The sequence below is a fragment of the Gavia stellata genome, chromosome 3 (genome assembly GCF_030936135.1).
Source record: "Gavia stellata isolate bGavSte3 chromosome 3, bGavSte3.hap2, whole genome shotgun sequence".
Classification (NCBI taxonomy): domain Eukaryota; kingdom Metazoa; phylum Chordata; class Aves; order Gaviiformes; family Gaviidae; genus Gavia; species Gavia stellata.
Window position 1 is genome coordinate 73,438,583 of NC_082596.1, and position 18,053 is coordinate 73,456,635.

Below are 18,053 nucleotides of genomic sequence, written 5' to 3' on the forward strand. Positions count from 1 at the left end.
AAATATTTGTCTTTCCTGATATGACAATATTACACATGTAGCACTCAATCTTGGGTTTTAGGAATAATTTCCAAGTAAATTGATCCATGAATGCCATTTCATAGTATTGATAAAATGCCAAGTACTACTCTGTAATAAGATGGCTGCCCAGTTGCATATTTTTTAAGGTAATATTTGAAGTGTTTGTGAAAGTCCCAACAGTAAACTGAAAGAGGTGGCATTAGGATAGTGAAGGGTGGTGTCCCGAGTTTCTGGCACCTGTGTGTCTTGGGTGCCGATGGCTAGAGTGGGTAAACCTTATTGATCTTTGAGTCGAGCACTGAGCAGAGCAGCTAGGTATCAGCAGAATGTCACCTTCTGAGGAATTCAAATGAAGGGTCTTGTAAGATTGCCTGGTAGTTTTTTTTTTTTTTTTTGGTCCCTGCAGTGAAGTATGTTTTTCTCATTCCTTCACGGGCATGAGAGAAGAGAGAGGCTTCCAGTTCTGCCAGATGTGGAGGAGGGTTGAGAGTATGTGGGTGTGGCGCTGTAGGAAGCACAAAATGAAGAGTTGTCTTCTCTCTGGGCAAGATTGTGCTGAAGCAGCAATTAAACTCTGAGATTTAATGGCTTAATTTTATTTGGACAGATTTGCCTTACTTGATGCCTATTCTGGTTATTTTTGTAATGTCTCCTGTGGACTATTTGTACCCTGGGCTAAAAGAGAAAGTAAGAAAGCGGTTTATTCAGAGGCTCTTCCAGTGCATTTGAAGTAGCATCAGGTAGTTTTCAAGTAGCTATACATAATTCACTGAATAAAATTGTCTTTGAGATTTTTTTTTTCTGAACATCTCCCTATCTAAATCGTGCAGAGCTTCTTTATAATATGCAATTAATACCTTCACAAAAAGTTACAATAATGGAGAAGCATAACACAACTCAGTTGCTTTTAGCCTTCCATTTTAAAAACTTTTGTAATGGATTTAAAACTTTGAAATCAGGCTACAGGGTGTTAGGGACAACAACTTGTGTTTATTTTGCTGTGACTGTTGTTCTTTAGCGATGTTATATATGCTTGGATCTGTCCTCCTTCCTTCAGTTTTAGTCCATTAAACTTAAATTCAAGTTATGAAGGATTTGAACCTGTTACATTGCCTTGTGCTCTTGGGGAGAGATGGACCCAGGAGTAACCATGTAGTTATAAGGAACTGGGCCAAAGTATTCTGAATATATGATGCAAAATTGCAAAAAGGTGAAATTCTGTGAAGAATGTGTATGAGCATCTTACAAAGGTCGGAGTAGACTAATGTCTTTATAGTCCTGTGGCTCTTTTGTAAAACAACTTTTAAAAGTATAGCTTGTAAACTTAACTTTTTTTCTCAAATCCAATTTTGATGGTGTCGCAAATGAGTGGTTTAGGCTGCTTAAAGAATCACTGTCAAGGATATTGGCAAAAGCAATTTTAATAGGAGTTTATAAAAATGCGACTTAACAGAATTCAATGGCAAGGTTCACTCTATTACTTACTAAAATATACAAAGGAAAATCGAATTAGGATCGAATGAGAATGATTTATACAGAGAGACCAGAGAAAGAAAAGGGTAAAGAGGACTCTCCCATTGAGTCACAAGGTTCAGAATGGCCCCGCTTGCTTTCTAAACTCCTTCTCAGGGAGGAGTCTAGGTGTGGCTGAATTCAGATATAGTCTCAGACTTGGTCAACAGTTCATGTCTGAAGGAAAGGAAGGGTACAAAGGACAAAGAAATCCTCCTGTTGAGTCATGGGGTTCAGAGAAGACTGGCTGGGTCCACTCCTAGTCCCAGACTTGAACAACGGTTTATGTCTAGTGGAAGAGATACAAAGAGTAGGGAAGACCCTCCCGTTGAGTCACGAGGTTCAGAATAGACCTCCTTGCTTTCTAAACTCCTTCTCAGGGAGGATTCTAGGTGCGGCTAGGTCTAATCCTAGTCTCAGACTTGGTCAGCTGTTTACATCTAAAGGATTATACGCATTTTAGCAGCAGTCTAAGGTTTATTCACAGTTTAAGGTAAATCATAAAATCTTAGCAGCACTTAATCATTGATTAGTTTAACATTTGCAGAGTGAGTTGCTAGAATTTACTGCAATCACAACAGTGGCTTGATTACATATTTGGAATGGTAGTATTATACTTGCTATTAAGTACATAAATTGATTCACACACACACATAGAGACTCAAAGATAGATATATATGTATGAAAAGGTATACCTGTTAAAAATTCCCTTCGAGTTCCGTGAAATATTTATTTCAAATGTCTTAGCATTTCTCAACGGGCCAGGGTTGAGCCTCGAGGAGGAGAGGGTTTTAGCCCAGGTCTTGTCGCCAGCTTTCGCTGGTGGTCCTCCAAATTTCACAAACTGGAGAGTTCGTGAAAATCTGAGAGGCGTCCCACTCAGAGGGAGATGCTGGTCACAGCCCACTGACGTCCAGGAGAGGTCAGAGGGTCTTACTTGGGATTGCTGTTTATAGGTTTGTAAGATGATTGGCTTTAGTCATCAGCAAGTTACTGGGAAGTTACTGGAATTCCAGTAACACTGGTACCATTCCACTCAGGCTACGGTCCAGGTAAGGGGTGTTCCAAGGCTGTCAGGGGATGACTGATTATTCCCGCTCTCGTTACCCACCTTGAGTCCAGTAATAGGAGTGCTTGGTACAGTGAGTGCTGCTCCCCACCTCAGCCATGCAAGAGTTTCTGGTATGGTCAAGGGATGCTTAACTGCCCAACTCATTGCAAAAAGGCCAAGGCCTAGCTGGAATTCCTGAGATCGTAGAGTGGCCCAGGAAAAAAGCGGGGGCGGAGGGGAAGGAATCCACCACAGATGGGGCATTAAAGATCTTGGATAACTTTTATTTCCTGATTAATTTTCCATTTTATTTCCTAATTACAAGCAAGAGATCAAATATTAGGGAAGATTACAAAGCTAATGCAGCTAAAGGTTGTGATTTCAGTGCATGAGATGGAGACTTGCTATGAAATAAAGAACATTACTGTTTTGAGCATTGGAATGTGTACATCAAGAAATGTAGACTAACTAGGCTTTTTGTCTTTATCATATTTTAACAAACTGGCCTATTCTTTTTCTGTGTCTTTAGGTAATAGGGCAGTAAGTCTCTGCTTGCATTTAAAATGTCTGACATTTTGGGGGAGTTTCCACAATCTAAATAATATATGGAGTCACATTAGCCGAGAGTTTGCATGGTGAATGCCATAGATTAAGGAAAGGATGATGCATTCCATATGAAGTAGACATTCTCAACTGCCGTTTGGAGTCTTCATTAAATTACTGGAGATGGTATGCCTTCCTAATATTATGCACTCAATTTTAAAACTGTTTAAGGCATGATCCAACAAAAGGAACATAATGTGTTAGTAGTTAATTAAAATTCAAATTGTCCTTAATTCATACCCTATGTGTCATACCCCTCGTGGTTATATTCTGCTACTAATGTTGCATAACTCTTGATTGAAACTAATGCTTTATTTTAAATTGTGTAGTAATCTCTTTCTGGGGTAACTTGTTTTCAAATGAAAGACAAAAAGGATTCTTAATTTAAATGCTTGTTAGTAAGGATAAAACATGAGGTTTACATAGAAGGCTAATGCTCTAATCACAGGCGTCAATTGTCCTATTTTATTTGTCTTATGTTCTGCAGCAATATGTTCCTGGAGGCGAAGGAGTGTATGTCAGTGTTTTCAAAATTAAAACCAGGGTTTTTTATTTGTATATATTCACAAAAATTTGTACAAACATACCTGAAAGGTGTATATATAGAAAGGCAGGTGAAAAGAGTATTAAAAATCAGACATCGTACTATTAATTCTTTGTCCTGCCTGTATCAACGAATCTTTCCAGAATAACTTCACACCAAACACTTTAAGGATAGCATTCAAAAATTCCAAGCCAGTTTTGTTATGAAACACCCTTGTGTTATGTACAGCAGCCTTTTACATATTGGTAAACAAGCCAGTCTAGGGTCACTCTTAAATTATTGATCTCTGGGGGTGAGAATAGGCAAGTCTCATTATGGAAAGGTGGATATTCACCTTCTGCAGGACAGGGCAGTGTGAATGCCTTGCAGGGGAGAGGGGTGTCCCAAAAAATTCCTGTGAGCCTTCCTCTTAGTGATAAAAAGTTCTCCTTCAGAGATGGATCTTAAATGTTTTGATATATTTATACTTCAGGCAGCATAATGGTTTATAAACATGGTAGTCCCTGATCACTTAGCTGTATTTTATTATACCAAGTCAATGATTTGAGCTCAGTAAAGTAAAATCTTCTGTAAGACAGTAAAAAAAGGCAAGACTGAAGATGAGAGATTTCATATTACAGTAGTAGATCCTGTGGCCACCCCAGCAAGATATTCCTGGTGAATGACATGTTGTTATTGCTTTTCACAGAGAATTGCTAACAGGCTTCTCGTAACTTTTTTACAAATATTCTGCCAAAAAGTAGAGGAACAATTGATGGATTTGTATTACTACTGTAGTTGAAGGTCTACAATCAGACAGTTATTTTCTGGTCTAGGGAGCAGTGCAGCAGAAGGAATAAAACATTGAGAATTTGTTTTAAAAGTAGCAAAATAGGCTGAACAAGTGGCAAACATGGGGGGGAAATTATTTGGCTTATGATTGAATTTTTCATCTGGAATTCATAGCATTTTTGTGAAAAGCTATTTTATTTTTCAAGTGATACCACAGAAATAACTTTATCAGTTGGCATGTTTTGCAAGTTGTTTTTTTTACACATGAATTAAATCGGAAAACATAGGGATATATGGCTGCTTTCCCTAAAGATTTTTATATTGTTTGCTTCAGTGTGGTGAATAATTAAATTTGGCCATAATTGTATGATAAGCATAATATTGAAGACAGATAGTGCCTGATCCTACTGCTGCAGTTCTCAGAAATGAAACATGATTCTACAGGAGCTTTTCCAGATATTTCTTCAATTGTACCTGGACATACTGATCTTTTCTGGGATCTCTGTGCATATTGGGCTTTTGTCACCACCTCAGAGCTGAAATGCCTATGTGCTATGAGAGCTTCTCTCACTTAGAAGAGCTCTGGCTAACCAAGTTACCCAGCAAATAAAATGTTGGCAGCCCAGTTTTGGCTGACGTTCCTGGTGTCACTGGTTGGGGTGGGATTAGATGCTGACACCATGATCCTGTATTGGCAGGCTGTTCCTTCAGTATTATTTTTATATATTTAGGGTAGAGGATATGCACTACCTACTTCTCAAGCCCTCAGACAGCACTGCTGTTAAGGTGATAGTCACGAATACTTGTTAACGTGTTTTAATAGCATTTAGATCAGGTTACATTACAGTGAATCGACTCGGTAATTTGGGATCTAATAAAAGCTTTTTGTTGGAATGAAGCTCCATTGAATATATTACTTTTTCCGTTTCAATGTTTCCCTTGTGTTGGAGATCTGCATATATCTCTTTAGCTTTGATTCCTAAAAGATGTAGTACCATCAAATCTTATGTAAGTTTCTCTGTGTGATTTGAATGTGTAGGGAACACTTAAATTTGCATGATTTTTTTTTTTTAGACCAGAATTGTATTTTCAGAATTGTTAAGACTGCTTTATGTACAGCATATTGATTTTTGTAGGAGATACTGAAAGTACCACTTGCTTCAAAATAATATTGTGGAGTGTAAAATGTTGGCTGCATGTAGGGTTACTTGGAGTGTATGTCATATTTTGCATAAATGTCCTATATATAAGCTGTGAGGAGAGCTAAACCTATGGTCTTCCATGCTAAATTTGGAATGTGAATATAATTCTCTTTTAATTTGAACCTTTATAGCACTTCCAATGTGTATACAGTGAGGAGAAAAAAAAAAACCCTCTTTGTGTAATATAAACACATTAAATTATGAAATATACTTAACTCACCAGTGTTATAGGTAGCATGCTCGTAGTCTTGGCTTTTTCCGAACATCAACTATGTCCAGAATTCTTTACCTCTTTTAGTTATTATGTGGTTTTGTTCATTATATGCTTTTTATTGCATTTACGTCCTAGTTTAAGTTTGCCATTTCTTATCTTGTGTGTCTGTCTCTGTTCCCCCTCTGTCCCCATTGCAGTACTAGGGTTTCCCCCTTGCCCGCTGAGGGAATGCAAGCCTAAATTACGTGCTTGGATTAGTGTATTTGGACGTGCTACTCTTCACAAAATAGGAGTAGTGGAAATAAATAATCCGTTATCATCTCCGTGTGTTAGCAGTATGGATGTCTCTTTCATTTCTAGAGTTGGTTATTGAATTGAGGTTCCCCTTTCTTAGTGGTAGGATGGAATACATAGATCTATACAGAAAAGTCTAAGTGTGTTTTAGGTAACAATATAAATCTGTGCACTGTTTGCTCCTTTGTCATACTTTGCATACGACTGATACATCATGAATGTTAGTATTGATACTCAGAAATAAACCTCAAAATTGCAGTTCTAACTGAAGGCTTGACCTTTACAAATATATGCCATATTTTTGTTTATAGGTGTAAAACGAAGGTGTATGCAGACAACCTTCCCACGACAAGCGTTGTCATTGTTTTTCACAATGAGGCTTGGAGTACACTTCTACGAACTGTTCATAGTGTGATAAACCGGTCACCGCGACACATGCTGGAAGAAATCGTCCTCGTTGATGATGCCAGTGAAAGAGGTAATGATAACGTCGATGCCTTAGCTTGCTGCTCTTTTTACTTCAAAAATTGAGACTGACTTTCTATGGGCTTAGCTCTTCTCAGCAAAACACAGTAGCTGGGGCAGGGGAAGGCAGAGTGAGAAATGCCCATTTTGAAATACAGGTGGGTCATTCTCCACCGAAAACTAGTGTAAGTTTATCTGTCTGTTTACTTTTCTGTTGACAGTGTAGAGTTTGTGTTTGCTAGTGGGTTTATCCTGTTACAGCTTTCATGTTTTGCATTTAGAATTTTAACACATTCCTAAAGCTTGAGGGCATTTAATACTTGAATCACCTGGTGAATAATAGCAAAGGCAACTCTATTCCTTGCACACATCCAAATTTACTGTCACTACCACCATCAAGCTTGGTGTTCAGAGGGATTAACTTTGATGACTCAGTTCATGGAAAGTTGAAATTCAGTTTTTATGCTGTAAGAGATTCCACTTTTTAATATCTCATGCTGCAGATGAAAACTCCATGCTACAGAATTAATCTTTCCATGTGTAATGAAATTAACAGACAAAACTTGAAGCTGATTTTTTTCTTAAAGTAAAATACTTTGTTTAGTTTTTACTATTTTCTTTTTTTTTGTAAATTACAGTATAGTAGAAATAAAAATAATATTCTAGACGATACTTGATATTTCATTTTGTTTAATAGCTGATATTTGGCTTGTTCCTTGCTTACTTTTCCTCGATGGTATGGGTTATAAAGTATAACTCGAGGGATATTTTTTTTTCTCATGTTTGTTATTGGAGATGAGAGGGTATTATGATTTTTTAATCTAAAACATTTTTATATTTTTATATTGAATCACCCTTTTTTCTATATTTCTACATTGAAAGTTTTCCACTAGGACTAATAGCTAGTATGCCACTAGAAAAAAGTCTTGGCGGCCACCAGTTGTAGGCTGTTATCTGTATGAGCAGGAATTCACATGCTTTAGTCATGGAAGGGTTTTACACCCAGTGTGCTGACATCTCTGCCTGATGCTTCTGATTCCAGTGATGCAAAATCCATATTCTGCTGCTTATGGTAATTCCAACTTCAGAGTAAGATGGCTGACTGTTGTCTAAACAACAATATTTGTCTAAACAAGATCTATGTATGAAGAGAGACACTAAATTTCGGACCATATTGTCTAAGTAGTATTGTGGCTCATGGATTACAGTGGTTAACAACAGGAGGTTTTCTGATAGTTAGTAACCATTACAATGGTTAACAGGAGTTTTTGTAGCTGAACAACTTATGAGTAGATTTTTGCACTTCATGTCTAACGTGGTAGAAAGTATAATGAGTTTCTTCTTCAGGTTGCATGTGTGTATGACACCTTAGCATATTAACTGACCTATTCCAAACCATGTAGGTCTAGAATAGGTTGTGGAGGAGCTGAGTAGACTAAGAACATATCAGCTAACTGAGCTCTGACCAACCTGTTTTCCTAAAGAAGCATAGCTCATGCACTCAGGTTGTGTTTGCACTCGTACCAGTCTGTGTTCCTTTCCGCTCTTGGGCACCTCGCTTGCTTCTGCTTTCTTACCACATACTAACTTTAACTGCTTCAGCCAATTTCAGGGCAATTTGGGAGAAGGGACAGAGGCCTTAAATACAATTACACTCTGGCAGCAGAGGAGGAGTGCCCATGCAAATAGCAAGGCTACCATATAAATGTGTTCCAGATTAGATGAGAGGTGTGATTAACTTCTGCTTTTAGAAAGGCACAAAATCAAATTTTTACTGTTTTCACTTGTGGGGAATTTGTAATTACACCCCTCAATTTCCTGTAGTTTTTTAGTCTTTTTATAAAAATTCCAGATTTCTTTGGTTCTAATGTGTGTGAAACTGCTCACGTCTCTTGGAGTTGTTCCCAGGGAGCAATCCTCTTTTTAACACGGATGCTGATATTTGGATTTTGAGTGCCTATACTAGGTTATTGTACAGGTATATGCTTCCTTAATGGAACAGAGATAGTACATTTGTTTTGGTTAGTTAGCTTTTGTGCACAGACTCTTGCTAGGAAAACAAAGTATATTGCAAGTGCGCTCTGTTTCATTTGTCAAAATTGTCCTTGACACTAATTCAAATAAGTGCTAATGATTAATTGTGGCAGGTCAGCTTTCAATATGACCTAGAAATAAAGAGCAAGCTAATATTAAAATAATGTAGACACAATATTTCTTATGTTTTACCTCTATAATTTCTGATTTAGAAAAAATCAATTTTAACTTAGCAATAGCCATGTCCTCATTATGAAGTAGAATTATAGTTCAGTTAAAAAATCATGTGACTTTCTGTAGATAACTTTTCTGTTTCTGGGTTTGGGTTAGGTAATAAAAGCAAGGGAACTTAATTCCAGGTTGAGAGATATTTCAGACTTTTTTTGATGTTGTTATTGAACCTATTACAATATTTAGTTTTGAAATCTGTGATCTTCATTTCGGATCACTCAAGCATCTTTTATTTGTAGTTATTTTCAACAATTACTGGAAGTTTTTTGTTTTGTTTTCCAAAATCTTGTTATGGTTCCAGCAAGCATACTTTTACATTAAACAAAATAGAAGGGTATGATGCCTGAAAATTTGAAGGGTTTAGCATATGCTACTTAAGCATTCTGTTTGAGTTGAACTAAAACAGCAGACTTTTCCAGAAAAAGAAAATGTTCAGCCTGAGTAGTGCATTTTGAATTCTAGCATCAGAGTCAATTTAATTGGAATAAAGTAAGCATTCAGTCTGCCTGAAGCACACTTTGTACCTGCTAGTGTCATGCACTTAGAAGAATGAATTTGCATAATATCATGCACTTTCTTACACCAAAAAGAAAAGCTTTGGAGAAACGAGACATATCTGTATCATTGTTCTGTAGTTACTGATCAGAATTGCATGTTTAGTTTTAAAGTATTGATCTTTGGTAACGATTTAAAAACAAAAAACGTTAACAGGAGAAATCGGGATTAGTCAGTACTTAAAACTAGGTCAGCACTGAATGGCCAAGTGTGGTAGGCAGATTGCATCAGGATGGAGTACACTCACAGAAGTTAGTTATATAGATATAGATCAAAGCGATGTAACCAAAACTAAATTCCTGCTGATAATGTCTTATAAAAGTATTCACACTTAAAACTGTGTTTGCATGCTTATATGTGACAAATCTCTGTTGTATTGTAGTTTAATTAAAAAAAAAATAAATTTGAAACTTATTTTTTCATTTTTATTCATATAAACTTGACTCAGTGATAGAACTGGCAAGGTATTTTTCAACTTACGCACTTACTTGACTTGAACTGAATATATTTGCTTTTTTGGCTTTCTTAGTTCTGTTAGTGCCACAGAAGATGCTTTTTAAACTGTCCATAGTCCTAGGTAAAATTATGCACCCTTTTGATACAGAAAAAGTTTGAAAGGAATATCCATCAGAAAGAGTTAAATGAAACTAAAGTAATACCTTTGAAAATAAGTTAATTATTACCGTTCCCAAGTAGAAGTATTTGTGGGCTTTTGGGGTTTTTTTGTTTTGTTTTGTTTTTTTTAACATTATCAAACCTCACTCTCTGTTTGAATTGTATGACGCAATGCTTAGCTGTCATCCTGGGTAAGTCATAAACAACTGACTCTGTAATGCATAAAACTTTGGGTGTTTAATACAGGATTTAGTATAAATATGCCCAATAGGTTTATATAGAAAATCGTCTCTACAGCTTGATTCTGGCATTTTTTGTAGGCCAACATGTATGCATTAAAAGACTATTTAAATACTCTTTTTTAAAGAAAAAAGCAAGTCTTGCCTTACAAGAAACTGTTACCAGTTTCTGGATGGATGACTAGTCCATGACTCTTACTACTTGAACTAAGAGAGCAGTTTGTGAGGGATGTGTATTGCTCTAAGACAGTGCTCTGGAGGAAGAATACACTGCTTAGATTTAAGCATTTAACCCTAACTGCTGGTAGCATGACACCACCAGAAATCTTGATGCCTGAGTTATTTTCCATGCTTTTGTAGGGATGAGACATCAAGCTTTACCTTTAGCTTATTTTGCTGAAATTCTACTAATATTTTAAGGGCACAGTTACTGAATGTCTGGCACAATGTTTTGTTTCTGGGAATACTCCCTTCTGAAGTTTTGAACAAGGTGGTAGTTCGTAAGAATATTTTTATGGACAGTTAAAAATGGGAGAAGGACTGTTCTTAACCCTATTCCCTCCATAATGAAAACACTGCATACATCTGTGATTTGTTTCTTAGAGGAAACAAATTTGAAAAGTACTTGAAAAGATAAATTGAAATTTGAAATACTTTACAGAGAAAATGTAGGTAGGACTTAAGATTTTTATATGCAAGATGCTGACCATGACTTTCTGTAACATAACTTTCTGTTTTATGCTGGTTCTTGACTGGCTGCAGTTGTACTATTGAAATCTTTGTCTTCCTCCTGGCAGAATTTTATCATTCCGTTAATGTAACTATGCATTCAAGGACCAATGTCACAGCCCATATTCATTCAGCTTTAAGTGGTTAGGACTACTTTAAAAGCTTATCAGTACTATGCCTGAAATGTGCAGAGGAACATGCTGATTTGTGTGGCTTGCTTGTGAGATAGTTAGCATAGAGAGAAATGCTTCACTGTTTTTTTTTCTCTTTGTGTATATCATGGAAGCCATATACATTAAAACTATAAACAGGACCATGATCCTAGTTCTTTTAAATTAGTGGCTTTGGAAAGCTACACTGTAAAGAGATGAGATTATATTTGCTACAGACTCAGTCAGCCAGATGATCTCTGTGTTCAACCTCAAAATGCCTGCAAAATGTTCAGACGTATACACTTGGTTTGTACTAAGAAACATTTATTCATCTGAGTCTCTGTTAATATGCAAAATGAGAATTAACTTGCTTTTAGTTTCTCTGGAGACAAATATTTAAGATCTATCAACCTCTTAGGCTCTTTTAGCACAGTTCAGCTTTCAAGATGTGTCAGAACTTATTTCTGTGGGGTTTTAGTGACAGTCCAACAGTGCACAGAAAAAAATGAGGAGGCAATTAGAACTCATTCATCCGGAGCAGTGGTAAGGAATGGTAATCACCCTCAGGCCAGCTTTGCCTCTTGAGATTTACAAAACAGCCACTAAGAGTTCATGCCGTGCTTTCCTCGCCGCCCCCCCAGCGTCACGCTTGTTCTTATATGAGGTACTTACTATCTTATGCTAAATCCTACTACAGGCTTTGCACTGTTGTAGTACAACTCCCGTGTGCTTTGAATATATTCCGTAGCTGTGTTATAAGACTATTTTGCCTTTTTTACAGATTGGAAATCTGCAACTTATTGCAGAAGTCTGTTTCTGTGACTGTCAATTGCATTCTCCCTGAATTCTTTGTTCTTCCTTTGGCATTATCCATCATATTCTAATTTTTCATGACGGACAAAAACTGTGCCTGGCAATGGAAAACTGGTTAATTTGGCAGCTCTTTAATGCAAATAATTTTGGGTCTCAAGGCATATGGTAGTCAGTTATGCCTGTTCTATTTTGAATAATTTGTTCCTCAGCTAAGCTGAGGTTTGTTGGTGTTACAGAGAGTCATTTATGTATAGCTGATTTTGTCTTTGGTTTTGTTTTTTTAGGTGTTATAGTGATAACTTAATAGCAAAATGATAGCCAGAAAAATCTAGAGAAAACATAATTGAAAACTGAATTTGATCATGTTTTAAACTGCTTGCAAATAAATTATCTGTACGTTACATTCCTGTAGGAGGTAATTCGTTATGTTTAGCTAGTTGGATCATTTTCTTGGTAGAGAAGTGTTATGTCCAAGAGCACTTTTGCATATGTTTTTGAAAGTAAGAGTCACATCTACTCCATAATAAAAACTTGCCTATCCCATCTGGTTTCTGTGTAAGCATTCTACACTGTCTTCATTTTTGTGTTTTCCATAATGAAGAAATGAAGAGGAGGAAGAACTTCCTGCTCTAGCAAGTGAAACACATGGAGATGTGGAAGGGCATATTGTGAAGTGTAGAATAAGCATCAGAGGAAACTAGCTGAGAAAGTAGGAAAAGGATAGAAAAGAAAGGAAATGTCTCTTAATTCAAATCTCTTCATCAAAAAAAAAAAAAAGCTGAACTCTGTAACTGACAGTTTCCATGGTTTTGATCATTCTTTGCAGACTTCTTGAAAAGACCGCTGGAGAATTATGTGAAAAAATTAAAAGTACCTGTTCATGTGATTCGAATGGAACAGCGTTCTGGATTGATTAGAGCCAGATTAAAGGGGGCTGCTGCTTCTAAAGGCCAGGTCATCACCTTCTTAGATGCTCATTGTGAATGTACAGTAGGCTGGCTTGAACCTCTGCTGGCAAGGATCAAAGCTGACAGGTAATTATCCATGTATTGATCCATGTTGGTTTTTTTGGTTATTAAGAAATGTTCCAAGTATTACAATACAGCCTACAAGCAAATACCTACTTTCTGAAGGGCTGGATAAATTCTCATTGGTGTAAGGATAAAAGGCTAATTCAGTACAACTTTTTAAAAGTAAAACTTGATTTAAAGTGAAACCTATATTGGGATGTATGGGATAATGTGTTAAATGGCAGGAGACCTGAGCATGAATGAGGTTGAGAAAGCAGTGGAATTTGAGGTTTTCCATCTGCAGCCTGGCCCATTCCTTCATGAATTTGGGAAGATATTCTTGAGGAAGAAATGGAGCCCTGATCTCACTGTGAACAAAAACTGTCAGTTTACTGTTTTCAGGTTCTCATTGTGATTTCTTTATTTCGTAATGTATTTGTATTGTGGAAATCTGTGCTGTGACTTGGTCTTCTGGGATGTATTTTCCGAAGTTAGAATAGTTACTTGAATCATACTGATCTACACTGCAATAACATAGCTTTATATTTCTATCATAAGTCAATACTCACAACACTTATATCCATGACAGTGTGATGGAAATTGTATTGAGGGGAAAAAAAAAAACAACAGGTGAGAAAATTATCTGCTTTATAAAATATTCATACATCTGAGCAGTAACTGTGTAGTGGCACACTAGTCTGTGTGCTGTTAGTTAACAGCATATTAAATAGACTAGATATTAAGTATGGTGTTACAGAGCTCTGTTTTGTTCTTATGGTTATAGATAAAAATCCCTTTTAAAATTTAACGTTGCAAAATACAGCATTACATGATGAAAAAGCTAGAAGTAATAAAGAATCTTTGTTCGGCACTGTGCTAAGACATAATACTAACCTTTAAGTTATCATTACTTCACTTTTTGTAAGACTTTGATACATAAATTGTCACAATTCGTGCAAATGGTTCAACTAAATAAGTCCTTTAAATTTAGTTGGAACCCCTGAATCTTTTTACAGAGCTTTCCATGAGAGGAAGTCTGTTTGAGGATGGTTACTTAAGTGTCTTTAAGATGATTAGAATTAATTTCTGAGTATATGTCTCAATAATGTCAGGACAATGGACAAGGAGGCCTCTTTCTGTCAACTTCGATGCAGTAGTTATGCTTTGTTAACAATGACTATAATTTTTTAGTCTTGAGGGCTGTAAGAGTACTTCCCCAGAGCTAATGACCAAGTTTTATTTTCAAAACATGCAAGTTACTTTGACCACTTAACTGAAATGAAAACCTCTTGCTTTCTATACAATCACTGTGTAGCACTGAGAAAGCGGTATTCAGTTTTTCCATCTGCAGAGGGATGAATATTTATTACCGGTAATAATGCAAATACTATTTAAAAAAAAGGGCTAATATTCCCAAAATTGTATCTGAAAAGCATATTTTCCTTTAGATGAATTAATTCTAATTAGCAAGACAGAATGTGAATATGTTTCATGGTAATAATTTATTGAGTACATTTGTTAAGAGATGGCATTATGGAAATTTAAACTGTATGTGTGAAAAACACGATTAAAAAAGCCCCACCTTTTTTGACACTTTAATCGGTTTTGGTTCTTTCCTTTTTCTAGGAGAACAGTAGTGTGTCCAATCATTGACGTAATTAGCGATGACACCTTCGAATATATGGCAGGTTCCGACATGACCTATGGTGGATTCAACTGGAAGTTGAATTTTCGTTGGTATCCTGTTCCGCAGAGAGAGATGGATCGACGGAAAGGAGATCGAACCCTTCCTGTTAGGTAATGAGAAATTATTAAATTGGTTAAAATGTTCACCTGATGTTTACTCATATCCTTTCTAGGTTAATCTTGTAAGTACTTATTGAATTGTATTGTAGCATCATTTTTGTCTGGTTGAGGGAACAGCACAAAAGTTCTTTTACATGGATTGATTGTTGGTAACTTGTGGTAGCAATGAAGGAAGTAATCAGCTTGTCACTTCAGAAATATTTTTATGTCAATTACTGGTGCATTACTAGCTTTTAACTAGTTTTTATGCTGATACATGAGGTTTTATTGAAGCTTATTTTTGTCTTTTTTATTGAACCTTATTCTAACAAAGTAAACAGTATTTTGAAAAGATGCATCGATTTTTGGCATATATATGTGTGTATATATATTTGTGTGCATACATGTATACACTTAATGTCTTCAAAGCACATGGATGGGAGGGGAATGTATACTTGCATGTTGTGTAGATGTTATGACAAAGGTAGTGACAAAGACAGATAATTTGTGTGCAATGTGTACTTTTTAACAATTGCAAACTTACATTTTTTGGCCTTACTGCTCTGAGAAGTGAGCAATATTTACTTACCATAAAGTTGAGGATATGGCCTTTACTGTTTATTGTTTGGTTTTCATTTAAGAAATCCAGAAGTCTTCTCAGGATATGGCTAATTGTATTCACTCCCTCTTCCCTGCGTGCACACCGCACCCCACCCCCACCCCACCCCCAGTTTCCCTTTTAGGGGAGAAAAAAGCCACATAAATTTCTAGTTAAAATATAAGCTAGGTCACAATCTATGTGTCTTTCAGAAAAATCCCAAAGTGTTGCAGGAAAACGACTACTGATAGAAAAACACTTATGCTAAAAGTGTAAATAATTTGTATACTTGAACTACAAAGTTTTATATTGTCAGCCTAATATATAATTTACCTATTGTGTATTTGTTGACTAAAAAAAATGGAAATTTGGGAGATGTTGCTAAAGTTAGGAGAAACTAGCACAGTTTTATTTTTTCTACCAATAAGGAATTTGTAAAGAAAAACCTGGATGTAACCCTGACTGTACAATTTCCTTGCACAAAGCAATAATGGTGAAAGCAAGCGGGGTACTTCATGGCCTTCCACAACTTTTTCAAGAACAGTTGCCAGAAGTATAAATTTCCTGTAAGAAACTGGTTTCTGAGTTACTAGCATTGGAGGCAGAAGTCTTTCTCAGGAATGGCAGCAGCTTTCTAGGGGCTCTATCTGGACTCCAATTTGAAGTGAGAAAATAAGAACTGTCACTAACTGGTTCCATCTCTGGAAAATTGTGAGCTAGCAAGTACACCAACGGTAACTGAATTTGGATGGAAGCCTACTGAGAAGGAACATGTTAGGAACTTGGGAATAAAAAGACTTTTTGTCAGTATAAGTGTGAAATGTATTTAAGCATATGTTTGCATAGTGACTGACCCTTATTTTTTGTCTTCTCCCCCCCCCCCCCCTCCCCACCCCCCAGGACACCTACAATGGCAGGAGGTCTTTTTTCAATAGACAGAGATTACTTTCAGGAAATTGGAACCTATGATGCTGGCATGGATATTTGGGGTGGAGAAAACTTAGAAATTTCTTTCAGGGTAGGTAAAACTCTTCTTTTTTCAGTGTTTTGTTACTCAGGACAGTGCATCTTGAGTTCTGTAAAATATGGATCTGCTGCCTGCATCAGTGTCCTCTCCTGTTGCAGTTAGCATTTGGCTTCCTGTCAAGTTCCTCCAATGGAGATATGCAAAGACTGTATCTGTCAGTGGAAAGTGCACGGTGAATAGTTGGCAGAACTTTGTGATTGGGATGGTCATTCTGAAGAATGAATGCATGTATGTTAAAAGAAGTTCTGTTAGAAAAGCTAATTGGGGAGCATAAGGGTGATGTCATCAGTGCATGGTTTAACATGTCAGTGAAATGTGAGCACTTCTGTTAGAAAACAGCAAGAAGACAGAGTTTCTAACTTAATGATTGCATGTGTTCATTCAGATGTGGACTTAACCAGTAGTGTTCTCACTTTTGTTCCTACCAAACAGCACTATTTTCTTTTGTTTTACTTATCAGCTCAGAGTATATAGGTGGATACTTCTGAAGTAGTTCAGCTTTCTGAATCTGCTATTTTTAAAGGTCCAAAATAAAATCGAAAATATTTTCAAAACCTTTACTTGGGAAGTGTATGGGTTTTTTGTGGGTTTTTTTTTTTACATGGAGATTCTATTTTATAATGGACTTTTTTGGACAGATCACCACCTGTACTTCCCTGTGATTCATGTGAGCCTTTTATTTCCCTTCACTGTCAGCTTGCCCAGTTCTCTAAAGTAGTCTCTTGCTGATGCATTATTGCTGTGAGGCCTGACATACTTTTCTTATGCTACCTTACTCAGGCTTGTGAGCATCTTTATCTGTTGAGCAGGAAACAGGCATACATTTCTCTTCTATGCAGTATGTATTTGTTCTACACCTCAACTAATGTTGTTTCTTCAACTTGAACAGAAGCAAGTGATTAATGTTTTTAAACTTTAACAACTTGAAGCTATGCAATAATTATTCTATCACTTTCAGATCTGGCAGTGTGGTGGCACTTTGGAAATTGTAACTTGTTCACATGTTGGGCATGTGTTCAGAAAAGCAACACCGTACACCTTTCCTGGAGGTACAGGGCAGATAATCAACAAAAATAACAGGCGGCTTGCAGAAGTCTGGATGGATGAATTCAAAAACTTTTTTTACATCATTTCCCCAGGTAAGCAGGTCTTTGCTTATGAGAAATACCTATTAAGAATTAAATACTACTGGAAAAGAACATGAGTATTTAAATAAAAATGTTATGGCTTTGAAGTTTGTAAGACAAAGCTCACGTAAGATGTGCAAAAAGGATGGTCTTAATTGAAAAATAATTTTGTTAGCCAGATATGTGCCCTGAAGTCTTTTTTTCTTCTTTCATTATTTTTTTTTTTAACATGCACATGATTTATGAATGAGCTTCCTGTGCAATAGAATTAAAGCTCAGTGGAATGTCAAAGAGCTGAACCGTAGTGCTGAAAACTAGCCATCCAAATACATCTCATAATGTGCTGAAGTTTGGCCTCTGGCTTCTGCGTTGTCGGCATTCCAGGCTGAATAGATCAGAAGTGATTTAACTGAAACTCTGTAGCTGGAGTGGTAGAAGTTAACATCTTCTGGCTTGGTGGA

The 18,053-nt window shown here is 36.5% G+C and overlaps 1 protein-coding gene across 1 annotated transcript in view; it reads left to right on the plus strand.

Annotated features, from left to right (window-relative positions):
- Positions 1–18,053, plus strand: part of GALNT1 (polypeptide N-acetylgalactosaminyltransferase 1) — a 71,002-nt gene that overhangs the window by 39,425 nt on the left and 13,524 nt on the right. Inside the window, exons 4-8 of the mRNA XM_059835965.1 lie at positions 6,524–6,690; positions 12,872–13,079; positions 14,682–14,852; positions 16,339–16,456; positions 17,424–17,604. Coding sequence (XP_059691948.1) covers positions 6,524–6,690; positions 12,872–13,079; positions 14,682–14,852; positions 16,339–16,456; positions 17,424–17,604 — 845 coding nt within the window. The remainder of the gene's footprint in view (positions 1–6,523; positions 6,691–12,871; positions 13,080–14,681; positions 14,853–16,338; positions 16,457–17,423; positions 17,605–18,053) is intronic.